At 44.3% G+C, this 13,275-nt stretch overlaps 3 protein-coding genes across 4 annotated transcripts; 1 reads left to right on the top strand and 2 right to left on the bottom strand.

The window, feature by feature from the left end:
- Positions 1-1,033: 1,033 nt before the first annotated feature.
- On the top strand, positions 1,034-1,456 carry LOC112880810. The gene has a single exon (XM_025945559.1). The coding sequence runs from the start codon at positions 1,034-1,036 to the stop codon at positions 1,454-1,456; it is 423 nt and encodes a 140-aa protein (XP_025801344.1).
- A 3,942-nt stretch (positions 1,457-5,398) lies between these two features.
- On the bottom strand, positions 5,399-6,612 carry LOC112880809 (protein LURP-one-related 10-like). The gene is made up of 3 exons (XM_025945558.1): positions 6,340-6,612; positions 5,733-5,963; positions 5,399-5,642 (listed from the first exon to the last, which is right to left on the bottom strand). The coding sequence occupies exons 1-3, from the start codon at positions 6,610-6,612 to the stop codon at positions 5,502-5,504; spliced, it is 645 nt and encodes a 214-aa protein (XP_025801343.1). The 3' UTR covers positions 5,399-5,501.
- Positions 6,613-8,481: 1,869 nt separating this feature from the next.
- On the bottom strand, positions 8,482-9,927 carry LOC112882305 (protein LURP-one-related 15-like). Of its 2 annotated transcripts, none has more exons than XM_025947330.1 (3): positions 9,344-9,927; positions 8,977-9,238; positions 8,482-8,854 (listed from the first exon to the last, which is right to left on the bottom strand). In XM_025947330.1, the coding sequence occupies exons 1-2, from the start codon at positions 9,602-9,604 to the stop codon at positions 9,200-9,202; spliced, it is 300 nt and encodes a 99-aa protein (XP_025803115.1). In that variant the 5' UTR covers positions 9,605-9,927; the 3' UTR covers positions 8,482-8,854; positions 8,977-9,199. The 2 variants fall into 2 exon arrangements, with proteins under 2 accessions (XP_025803115.1, XP_025803116.1); XM_025947331.1 differs by having other exon boundaries at positions 8,977-9,207; positions 9,344-9,869.
- Between the last annotated feature and the right edge of the window lie 3,348 nt (positions 9,928-13,275).

Genomic DNA, 13,275 nt, shown 5'->3' with positions numbered 1-13,275 from the left:
GAAACATCGGGCGGATAAGTTAATCTGAACATTGGTCCTTTAGGTGGACATTTGTCACTAACCCTCCCCTGTTTTGATCCTTTAGTGCACTAATTTGCAGTATAGATAGGTAAGATGACACCATCAGGTAGGGATTGGTTAAGCTAGTTGATGTAAGTACAGTCCTTTTATTTGCTCCCTCGTACTTACTCCGTTTTTCCTTTTCTCGGGTCGGTTAGGACTTCTGAAGGAGTTTCACCGTATGCTCTTTAATTACATTCCTAATTATATGTCAGCAAAGTATTTGAATATTATAATATAGTACCACCTTTTGATGGAAAATATACTATTAACATTTTCCATGTGGCAAACATAAAATTTTTTATATATGCTAATGGTATCAGACAATTTTTGAAAGATTGGCATGCACCCTGGTATGTCAAATAAATAAGAAGGATTACAAAATTATCTCAACCAAATGGTGGTCGAGGATGAACTATACTTCTTTTACCAATTCTTTGTGAATAAGATGTGTGTCTATAGACAAGGTGGGCACTTGTGAAGTTTTTTTTTTCCATCGTGAGGTCACCTCTTCAACTTTTAATCTCTCCCCTAATTTCCTTTTGGATCCAACTTGGTACTTAGTCCACCATCTTCTTTAGACAACCATAAACAACTAGACACCATTTTTGCCTAACAATAATGCACCATTAATCATGGTCATTATCACCTAAGCTCAACATAATTGCCACCCATGCAGCAACACATTTTCCTTTTGCTAGGCACCCCAACAAATAACTTTTTGTCCCAGTACGTACTGTCTTCATCATCAAGCCAATCAAAAAAGCGATCCCAATCGAACCAACGGACCCATATATAAACAAACCCCTCCCTCGCATTCACATCCCTCATTCAATTGTGTACGTGTTGTGCCACACACCTTTGCTCGGTCGCTGCAACTTGTAAGCATCTTCGCAAAGAGCAAGACCCTCTCTCTCTCTCTCTCTCTCTCTCTCTCTCTCTCTCTCTCTCTCTCTCACTCTCATATGAGCAGATGAGCTCCGGTAAGCAAGAAGGGCCCAAGCTGTTCAGCTCGAGGATCCTCTCAAGGGATCGCTCAAACGTGGCCAACGCGTCCTTCAGGGTGTACTACAGCCTCGGCGCCGGCACCGTGCCCTTCTTGTGGGAGTCCAAGCCCGGCACGCCCAAGAGCTCCGTCACACCGGCCTCGGCCGCCAACGCCATGCCGCCGATCTCACCGCCACCGTCGTACCAATCCATGTCCCAATCCAAGGCCAGAAATTGCAGGAGGAGGTCAGCTTCTTGGCCGGCCAGAGGTTGGATCACCTGGCTGAACCTGAACATCAGGAGGCGGTCACCACCGTCATCGCCAACAGATCACCAGCAACGTTGGCTTGCCCGGGACCATGGCGGCGGTGACGAGCGGCGGTCATGGCGTTCCACCTTGTGCTTCTGAGCCTTCTGAGCTGTTGTCCTATGTGCGGTGTTAATGGAGTTCTGTCAGATATTACAGTGCCAGGATCTTGGTGGTGTTCGTACGTACGTGTTTTATTAGGTTGGACTCTTTTCCTTTTCGAGTGCTCAGCTTTGCATAGACATCTTACAGTGTTTGGTTGTTTGAAGCATGAATAATTGGGTCTGCATGATTGCTGTCTTGTGTTGTGTGCGTCCATATGCACATTATAGAATATTAATACTTCATATTTGTGTTTTTTTAAAGATCTACTTATACCCAACGCACTAGAAAATATTAAGTTACATCCAACGCCAATTTGAGTTTCTGCAAAAGATGTTTTACCTTCACTTGGAGAATTGTAATCTCGTGAATATGCTGATGTTGGCTTTTGTTAATGAAAAGAAAAAAACAGAGTAGACCCACATAAATCGGGGTGCTTGACCTTTCTCTGCGAAAGCTATATATATGCTCTTCGCAATTTATTCGCAAGTTTGGTGGTTGAGATTTAAGAACACTTTTGTCTTGAATCTTGCCCATAACTATAAGCATATATTTGGAACTTACTGGTATATGTATGTGTCACTATCGAAGATGGTTATTAGGAAATTTTCAAGGAAATGTATATTTTGGGAAGCCCTGAAGATGGTTATATATATTAACTAGTTTGAGTAGATATTAACCAACTAATTTCAATAGGTACTTGGAGATTAGAATTTCAGGTTGAGTACTTACAGGCTCAAACAAGTGTTCTGTTTACCTGAAGAAAGAAATGATTTATATATGTTGGCACACGGGAGGAAACATTGTTATCACTCATTTATTCTACCTTTATTTAGAGTAAATGTCAGAGACCACACTTTTTTTTGTGTAGTTTTTATGTGCTGGATTTGTGAAGTTTTAAGATGGATCCTTTATGTTTTCAGTGTTAAGCTTTGAACAGGTTGCTCCAGTACTGTGGTTGTTTTGTGTATGCATGATTGCTCTATGGTTGTATTGTGCTTGTATGCACAATACAGAAAATCATAACACAATAAAATTTGTGTCTTTTGTGTCAAATTCATAAGCAAAGACGTGAATACCAATTCATTATTCGAAAATTTCTCTTGGAGAATTGTAGTCCCCTGAATATGCTAATGATGGTTTCTCTTAAAATTAAAGAAAAGGAAGAAAGGCAACTTCCAATATAAGTTGGGTGCTTGACCTTTCTTTGTCAAGCTGCATGTGCTATTTCGTGATCAATCAGCATGTCTGATGGTTGGGATTTGATATCTTATTTGAATGTTTGATGGTTGGAACGAACTTCCATATATATGTATCTTGTACTTCTCTAAATATATATATTGTAGTTTGGGAAGCCCTGAAGAAGGCTGAATTAATGAGTTTCAGTAGGTACTTGCAGGTTAGGATTTCATCAGGCCGACTTTGCCTAAAATGAGTGCCATGTATGTTTTCTTTGCCTAAAATGAGTGCCATGTATGTTTCATGAAAAAAAAAGGTGTTTGGCATACCAGAGGACACATTGCTATCACTCAATTAATCTACCAATTTTCAAAGTAAATATCAGAGAACTGCACACTGGAGAAAACGTTGCCACCACTCATTATTCTACCATTTTTTCTTAAAAAAAAAGATAGATGAAACAATAAATGATAATATGTGTGTTGAACATCTTCTCAGCATCAACCTATCCTTTATGGTCCTCCCAACAATGTAAAATCTGTGGCAAATTAAGTCATTGCTCTAATACTCAAGTCATCCGCCCTGACCAAATTTTTCCAGGCAAATCTACAATAATAGCACAATTTTGCATGCAACCCTCAATTGGTTTACACTATAAATAACAGCATTGCAAGTTAGTTCTCAACGGCCTGGATCGCTGTGTACATGCTTATGCTTTGGTCATCTGTCTCTTTCATCCATGTGAATCTCGTGTAGCATCACAGCAAGAGCCGCGACGAACACGTAGTTGACGTTCGGGGACACGGTGACACTGAAGCTGTCCTTCCCGAGCAGTACGCCCGCGGCAGAAATCTGACGGCGCATCTGCACACACGCATCTCCAGATGATGCATTCATCATTGACAAAAAAAAATCTTCAAACCATGATCGGCCGGGGCCTTTCTCTGCACGGCGAGGAGGGGCCGGCCGGCGACGTCGACGAGGAGGAAGCGGTGGAGGAGCCGGAGGAAAGGGACGTCCATTCGCAACACGACGGCGCCGCCGGCGTCGGGGACGGTGCCGCCGCGCGTGAGGTTCATGGCCAGGGTCAGCGGCAGCGCGCGCGGCGCGCAGAACCGTGGGTCCACCACCGCCAATGGCCCCGCTGCCATTGGGATCAGCCGAGATCCTCCGGCGAACGGCGATGCTGTGTTGGGTGTTTGCTCTCGCGGTGCGCAGTCCTGGGGTGTCCTGGCGGAGGTTTTTCTTGGGACATACGTAGAGAAAATTGTTAGATTGCCCGCAAGAAAAAAATTGTAGATGGTGAATAAGGTGTCAGAGTTTGAAGTTCTTAATTTTGCTACATCATGCGGCAAGCTTTCTAACTTCTTGTTAAAATAGCCGACATTCTCACTTTGGAACAATTTTCCGAGTTCCTAGTCCTCCCTAATTACCTCTCCACCCTGAAATATAAGATGCGGCCTGACTGGGTAGTACGGTCTCGAAAACAAAGCCTTCGGCTCTTCAATGTTTGTAGCAATAAAATCGTAACTAATTTGGTCAAAGATCAAGCTCTGTGATGGCTTTGTATCTTATTTAGTGGATTCTGGTAACCTCAACCTCGAACGCTAGGGTTGAACCAAAATCTTTTGATGAGTTTATTTTCCTCTCCTCTCCTTAATACAAAGATACGCAGCTCTCCTACGTATTCGAGGAAAAAATTTATTTCCCTTTTTTTTCTTTTTGCCAATTCAAGATTTTATCAGCTTAGCTATGTACTTTCAAAGCAGGGACATGTCAACCGCTAGATTATGAAAATTTTCAAAGTAAAACATTCGGATTTCTGGTTCCTAGAATTTTTCATTTCTTTTCCATGTCAATGGCAAAATGAACTCTATATACTGCTGCCATGATGTCCACTTGCTTTAGCACTTTGCCTAATTTTGGTGCAGGGACTGACTTCTGTGAGCGCCTTGCGCCAACTTTTAGTAAAGAACCGGATTTTGTACCTTAGAACTGTACCGGATGGAGTTGAACAAGTATACTGCTCAAGTCAGTCAGCCATATACTAATTACTAAAATGATCAGTAAAATGCATCCCAATTGACTGGAACCGAAACAGAGTGTGAGGAGGCGAAAGTGATTTGCAATTGCAAAGCTTGGAATCAGAGGCTTGGAGAAGTAAGCAATCAATGTAGAGTTATTGGATCTAGCTTTCTTCCAAATTATCCATATTTTCTATTTAAAATAACTTAAAATATCATTAATATCTTCTTTTTAATGGAAGGGAAAGAGGGGCTCTCATGCAAGAGCCCTGGCTAAACACGTGCTCTGATTGAGTAGATGTAGAGGAGAGAGAGAGAGAGATATTGCTCTACCTTTTTGGTTCTGATACTTAAATCTTTTCAGTTTATAATTAAATCCTTAATATGAGAACAATTCTTTAGTGAAGCTTGCTAGCCCTTACAGGCCCAGGTTGATGGGCTAGCTTGAAAAGTGCCTACTGAAAAGTTTCATATTCAGACTCCATCTGACAGAGATTTCAGTCTGAACCTCCTGTGATTGGCTAACGTCAGAACTTTTTCCAGTACGAGGGTGTGAATGAATCACCTAGGCAGCAAAGCATCTGCCTATGTATATTCAAGCAGTAAGCAAATCTGCACTGGAGCAAGCAATTACTGAATAATGACCAGCCAAATCTAAAATATGCATCGAGATAAATCAGCATGAGTAAATGAGTTTGAACTAATCTTTGTCGAATTATTCTCCACATGCAATCCTGGATCAAATTACACTAATAAAAAAGAGAAACAATAATATCATCATATATATGACACGCCCACGCAACTCGATCGATGCACGGAAGCTTGGATTATCCCTGTGCTCATCAATCATTTTTATCCGTGTGAAGCTCCTGTAGAATCACAACAAGAGCTGAGATGAACACGTGGTCCACATTCGGAAACACGGTGAGACTGTAGTGGTCTGTTCCCAACACCACGCTTGTGGCAGTATGCTGACGGTGCATCTGCAGAACCAGATGGTATCACACTTTAAACAAACTTAGCTTTTTAATAAGTCTTCAAGCATGCATGATCAGAAGTATTTCTGTACTCACTTGAGCAATCAAGGTGTTGGTGTTACCAAGGTAGAAAGAACAAGCTCTCTCGTTGAAGCTACCGTTCATCTTGAAATCGCAGACCTCATGCGAGGTGTTCGAAGCCAAGTAGATGTACATCTCCGTTTTGAAGGGTTGGATGATCGAAGATTTCTTGACGGTGAAGAGCAGATCACTTGATTTGGTGCTGTCCCCTCTGTACACTTCCCATCTGTTGTGCATACTAATTACCTGTCAAAGCACCATAATTTAGTGGTGCTGAATAATTGGTATTCGCCATCATCAGAAGTTTAAATTAACCAGTTTGTGGGCAATTAAATATGAACGGTTGAGATATAGTGTTGTGGTGACAAATTAATTCAGAATTTGGAACCTTTTGAAAAGGAAAATAATTTTTGCAATGGTCTAGTATGCAAGGCCCAAGCTAAAAAAGATAAGAACCATCTGAAATGATGAAGCCAGGACCTCAGCAATGGTTTTTTACTCTCCTACGCTTTGACTAGAACAAGTGTTCATTTTTTTTTTCTTGGATCCTTCCTTCTTTCTATAGCCAGGGATCCATCTTCATCGATCCACTCCCATCAAGTGAATCTACAAAATTGTTTACCTTCTCCTTCATGCAGAGGAGGGGATTGCCGTAGGCGTCGAAGAGGACGCGGCGGTTGTGGATGCTGATGAAGGCGCCCTTGACCGTGATCACGACGGCGCCGTTGGTGTCGGTGATGAGGAAGTCGCCCTCCCGGAGGCCGAACTGCTCCTGCACGTTCAGCTGCACCACGTACGGCGCGCAGAAGTGCGGCGCCACCACCGGCAACGGGCCGACGATGCCTCCGCTGGGCTGCGGCGGCGGGGGCGCCGGGAACGGCGGCGGTGCCGCCATCAGGATCTCGCCGCGCCGGCCGGCGCGAAGCAGGCCGCAGTAGTGCTCGCTTGGGCGCCGGTGGGCTCCGACGGTTCGTTCTTGGCGTACGTGCAAGGATCAGCGAGCTTTGTGCGACAGCGATCGTTGAGGTCTTCGTTCTCTTATATTTGTTTTCCAAATATAGGGCGTACATTAATCTAACGTGATGTGTGCGCGGTGTGTTTTTAACTATTTTTTTCAGCACTTTTCATGTGCAGACTTGAATTAGCTGATTGCGAAACTAGCTAATTGACGGCTTGGTAAAAATTAAAGCATGTGAAACTAATTCGATAGCTTGGGGAATAAAAGCTTGAAACGGTTTCAGTATCTGCTCCTTTTTCTCTACTTCTTTTTCTCAAGGTATACTAGCTAAATCTCTCAAAGGCATTTATTATAAAGGACTGTGTTTTGAAAAAAAAAGAATCTATAAGAGCATCTCCAAAAGTGCCAAAAAATAGATATCCAAAATTGTTATTTTAGGACTTTGCCAAAAAGTATTAGGAGTAAAAAAAAAAAACTACCAAGTCCAACAGTTTCCAAAAGTTTGATCCTAAAATAGATCTAATTGCTGCCACATCATCCAAATATGGGCCCACCACACCAAGCGCCCCTCCTCTACATCCTTTCTCTCCCTACTCGAGCACATCTCAGTTTTTCTTCCCGACTGATCCGATCACTCAAGCTGCTTCTCATCTGTCTTTGGTGTCAAACTTACATCGGATACGCAAGAGCCTGATGCATTTGAGAAGACAACTCTCATATGCGTGCTCCTGGGAATGCTTGTGCAGATATAGTTCATGTTTATCTCTCCAGATTCATTCAATTCAACAACTATCTTCATTGGTGAATTCAGAAGGCATCTGCATTGAAAGTTGTTACCGGGAGCTCAGCTATGAATTTCTCATTCATCTTTGCCGATGGCCTGATGCCTAGTATACACAAAACAAAGCGGGGGTCTACAACAATTTTGGCATTAACTAGTAACCTATCCCAATGCCAAAGATGAGCTTGAGCACAAGCAACCTATATCTGCTCACGGATGGCACAAGCACGACGACTTCCCAGAGCTTCTTGGTTTGTGCGCCTGCAGAGGCATGAGTTGCTCCTCCTCTCCAACCACGCCCCTCCCCAGCTCATCGATTGGCTTCGATTCTGTCTTCTCCGACTTCCAGTGACCTCTCATGGCGGGGAGATGTGACGGCAGGTGGGGCGGCGGGATTGGATTGGAGCGGTGATGGGTGCATCCCAGGTCTCTTCCTCACTGCCCATGAGTGAGACGACGACAGCTATTGGGGAGATGCAGGGCCCGCACCATGGCCGCCTGGACGAGGAAGGCGGATGCATTTGGCGCCGGCGTCGTCTGTGAAGATTCAGAGAGGTCGACGGGCTAGAGAAAAAGCAACGGTAGGAGGTGAAATCGCACGGAGGGAAGGAAAAAAGCTGAAGGCCATCGGGGATTGGGAGCGCGGCCTAGCGGCGGAAACTTGGCTCGAGTTGCCGCTTGGATTGGGCGCGCGAAAAGATTGGGTACCGGTTTAGGCTACTGTTGGAGAGGTGTTTTTGTCATTTGCTCCTAAAACTAGTTTTTGAATGTGAGTTTTGGACACTCTTGGAGATGTTCTAATGTACTACTAATTGGATGCATGCATATTTGATGATTACATTCAGTTCCTGCCGCAAATGCATCAAAGACTACTGATCTTCTGGCACTTACATCTTGAGGGGGGAAATATATAATCAGAGATAATAGTATTCAGTTATCGAAAAGAAAAACTCGATGTGGCTTATTTTGGTTGGTATTTAACAATTCAAAAGCTTAAAGCAAACAAACATACGCACTTCAGGAAGTAATCACAGAAGAATAACGCTATATCAAAAGGTAAATTAATATACAATACTCTACATCAGCATAAACGAAACGAAGTCCGTCCAGTAGCTGATCTCGCTAGCATAATTTGGCACATATGCATATCCCACAAGCAGTTATTTAGCACGTTCACCAGAACAACCTGTGATAACTGATAACATGACAGGCGTAGAACTCGATGGAAGCTTGCTCGGATTGGTGTGTGGATCATCAGTAGTTTCGATCCCTGCTGTGGACCTCGTCCAGAACCACCACAAGGGCCGCGACGAACACATGGTCAACGCCAGGGAGCACGGTAACATTGAACGTGTCCTTTCCCAGCAGCACAGTGGAGGCAGTGTACTTCCGGCTAATCTGCAGCAGCAGCAGCACCAAACGGCGAACAAGTCAACTACAATTACTGTGCTAATTGCTATCTGAATATTCTGCAAACTCCCAAAGCTTGGTTATTACAATTTACAAGTAGAGAAACTCACCTGAGCGATCATGGTGTCAGAGTCGCCGAGGTAGAAGGCGCAATTCCTGTCGAAGTAGCTGCCCTTCATCTTGAAGTCGCAGGCCTGCGGCTGGGCGGTGTTCCCGGCCAGGAAGACGTCCATCTCCGTCCTCAGCTGCAGGAGCGTCGACCTCTTCACGGTGAAGAGCAGGTCGCTGGCGCTCGAGCTGTCGCCTCTCAACACCTCTCATGTGTTGTGCATACTAAGGATCTGGTAATGGTAATAATGGCGCTGTAATAAGCTGATGTTGAATTTGTTCAGTAATTCTACCTAACAAATTAGAGCATCCGAGAATTTGTTCAGAGAAATGGATGGCCGACGATCGATCTCGGTCGGTGGGTTTTACCTTCTCGTGCATGGAGAGGATGGGCTGCCCGGCGGCGTCGAGGAGCACGCGGCGGTTGCGGACGCTCCAGACGCTGCCCTTGAACTGCAGCACGACGGCGCCGTTGGGGTCGGTGACGGTGAAGTCGCCGCCGCTGAGGCTCGCGTCCTTCTTGGTCACCGTCAGCGGCACCACGTCCGGCGCGCAGAACTGGGGCGACACCACCACCACCGGCGTGGGCGCCTGCGGCAGAAGAGGTTCGTACCCGGAGGGGGACGCCATGGATCGCCGCCGGTAGCTCGCCTTACGCCGGCCGGTGCTGAGAGCTGATCGCTTGCTCGATGGACCTGATGATCGGGGGCACTGGTTCTTGCTGTCCTCTTGCAGCTTCCGTTTGCTGCTGACCTGCTGTCATCGGAGTTTACGTGACAGTCGAGTTGACAAGAGAACATAAGAGGTACTGGCTGTGGACCGTTGACTGTGGAAAGATCTTCTGTGGTGGGGCCCACAAAGCTCAAATAATTGGGGTGCAGAACAGGTCAAGGCATAATCTATCACCACAAATCAGTATTTTAGAGATCTTTTCCCTTGACAAATTAATACCTATAATTTAATATGGGCAACATCAACTGTTGAATAATGGATAAGAATTTTGAATAAGTTCATTTTCTTTGGCAACACTATGCATTCTTACGGTCCTTGATATTTCCTTGTGTTGTCTGTCGTTGGAGTGCACAAATCTGTATTTTAGGGGCTTTTTGTCTGTCAAATTAGCAATTTTGATTGAAAATAAGTTACACCGGCAGTTGAATGATGAATGAGAATTTTGATTTTTTTTTCTTTTTGGATTATATGAATATTGTGTAATGGACTTGTAACCTCTCATAAGTAAGAATAATTTAAGTAGTCATATTTAAACCAAGAAAAGTAGAGCAGTTTTGATTTTTGTCAAGTTTTCCTACTGAATGTTTCGAATAGCTGGTAGCGGTTTGGAAGTGGATGGATAGGGTGGCGATCATCAATACTGAGGCCTCCTAGAATTGACAAATGTGGAACAAGAAACCACAACTCCATAAGGATAAAATAAACGTCTCGTTTGGATTCCAAGCATTTTTTTTTGCGAGGAAAATATTTCAAGCATATGAATAGCAGAGAGAAGACGCATGAATGGTCCATAGGAAAATAACCAGGAATAATTTAGGAGTAAGAATTGAGAGACTAGAGATAGGGGGAGAAAAAGAGAGACGACATTTCTCACAATTTGGGCTGGTCTATCACCTTTTAGCTAGTTGTAGGGGAAAAACGAGAAATCTAAAGAGTCGAGACACACACGGAGATCGAGTTGGAGACGACTGCAGGGGCAAACGTGTGAACCAAAGAAAAAGTTTAAACATGACGGATGACGTCTTTGCGCAACAATCGATCATCCAGGCGCTCCATTAATGGAACGAAATGAGACACAGATTCATGTTGCGCGTGCCTTTATTTCCTTCACTCATGGCGTGGGAGAACCGAAGAAGGCTCCACCACACGAGTACAGGTAGTCCTATCACCGTCGGGGTAGAAACAGCAAACTGTCGATTCGACGACCTGTTAGATTAAGATCAGCGGTGATGGATTGGACCAACCAGCGGTGATACTTTTTTAAAACACAAAAAAATAGATAATCCGCTCGCACCGCACCTCCCGCGGCTCTGCCCGCCTCCGCACGCTCGCCTCCGCTCCGCGTGCGCCGCTCGCTCGCCGCGGCCCCTTCGTCGGGAGAGGGCCGGGGGAGGGGAGCGGCTGTGGTGTGGGAAGGGCGAGGGGCGGCTCCATGCCGTGGCCTCGCGCCGCCGTCACGCCGCGGCCCCTCGTGTCGTTGTAGGGGAGGGTCCGCAGGAGAAGGAAGGGGTGGTAGGGGAGGGGAGGCGGGGGAGTGGAGGAGCAGCGGGGTGAGAGAGAAGGAGATGGGAGTGGAAGAGGATCGTGAGGGAGAGAAAAAATAAAGAAATTTTTACCACCGTTGGACGACCGGCGGTAATACCTGTCGAACATATGATCCGGCGGCGACGCCCATTATCACTGCTGGTTTTATTTCTGATGGACTATCACCGCCGGTTTGCACCAAACCGCCGATTTGCACCAAACTGGCGATGAGCGGTGTTTGCTATAGCCATATTTGCTATAGCAGGTTCAAACCCCGAGTGATGCAAGTGTGCATATTTCATCAAAAAAATTATACTTAGATAGTACAAGGGCCTGTGGTACAATTTTTTTTCTTTTTTACTTTTTATTTTCTGGAAATAAATTTGTTAGGGCGGGTTATGGCATGACCCGCCTCTAGAAATTGATTTGTAAGGGCGGGTCACCTAAAAATAGATTTTCAAAGATGGACGTGTTATCCGCCTCTAAAGATAGCATTTCTATCTGCGAGAAGTAGAAACGGGTACCGCACACACCCCTAAAAATACGTTTTGACCTGCCAAACTTTTTTTTAGTAATGTTCCTTAATATCACGTGTGGTGGACGCTGTTTACAGAAGAGTCGGCAACCCGCAGCCGCAGGATCCATGGCGCCATTGCTAGCTGCCAATGTCGTCGGCGGTGAGCTGCCGACAGTGAAGTCGCTGACTGCCCTTCTTGGTCAACGGCGCCGGGGTTCTCGTCCGCGTGCGGCGCGCCACCGTCGACGTCCTTCTTCCGCGTTCCTTCTCTGCCCGTACGTGTCGCACTTGATTTTCTTTGGTCGTGCTCGCCGCGTTATAACGTCGAAGCAAAAGACGTGGATTCACGTGGAGCACGCAGCAACGACCTGGATTTCTACCGTTGGAGCACTCATGTGGAAAAGCATTATATTAAGAGTCTGACGTGTTGGATTTCAAAATTTGCCTACCAAATTATGAGCAGGTCAACAAAATATATGGGCATACTAAATTTATTTACCAAAACATGGGCAAGAATAGCAATTGGTTCAGTACCAAATTGTGATATCTAAAATTTTAGCTATTGATGGGTTTAATGCCAAAATACAAATACACCATAAGTGGAGATTGGCAAGACTAACCAAATTATAGGTGAGCTGAACGTTGCCGATTTGTCAATAAATTTTGGCATGCCAAATTTTGCGAACGCCAAAATTTATGAGCTTGCTCTTATTTTGGCGGGGGCATTTTACAACCCATCCAATCAGACTCTAAATTCACGCAAATATTTTGTAACGGTTGTTTGTTTGTGTAATGCTCCTCGCAAAAAAAATGGCTCTAAATTAAATTCACACAAACGCCTTTTAAAAGAATCTCAAATGAAAAATGAATGGTCTTTTTATATACCAATTAAAGCTAAAAATCTGGATTGCCAAAGTGAGAAGCATTTTTGTGTGTGGGCGCGCGCGTGTGGATATCCCCTACGGAAAAAAAATCATGCGGATGTGCACTCTCTCGTATATAGCCCATTTATTATGTATATGCCTATTACAGTGTAGTATAATATGATTCTTTTACTTCAATATTTGTAAAAAAAATACGTATATTATTTTATGATTATTAAGGATGGATGGGCACAATAGCTACACAAGGACACACGTGCATGGTGATATATGTGTTTATTTCGTTCCTTTTATGAGACGGAATTTCCGGTAATGGTGGTGAGAGTAATTCCTCTTCAATGTGTTGAGGATTCTTTATTTATGTATGTGGGTATACTGGTCTGTTATTAATTATTTATTTATATTACTGTTAGAATTTTAAATCATTTTCTAATGAACTTGTAGTTTAAAATAACTGTACATATATGTGGTCTTATTTCATCCATTTCAAATCGTTTTAGATGACATGCACGGCACTATTGAAACTGCGAAATAAACCCCGGCCCGGCCCCCACTTGAAATGGCCACTCGGTTTATAGACGCTATGCTGTGATGTCAGTGCTTATTTTAAAAGTTATCATGTTGAGAAGTTGCTATAGATAATCTAC

Source organism: Panicum hallii, chromosome 2 (assembly GCF_002211085.1).
Source record: "Panicum hallii strain FIL2 chromosome 2, PHallii_v3.1, whole genome shotgun sequence".
Lineage (NCBI taxonomy): Eukaryota > Viridiplantae > Streptophyta > Magnoliopsida > Poales > Poaceae > Panicum > Panicum hallii.
The sequence above is the reverse complement of the archived record's forward strand: the minus strand, read 5'-3'. Positions and strand labels throughout refer to the sequence as shown.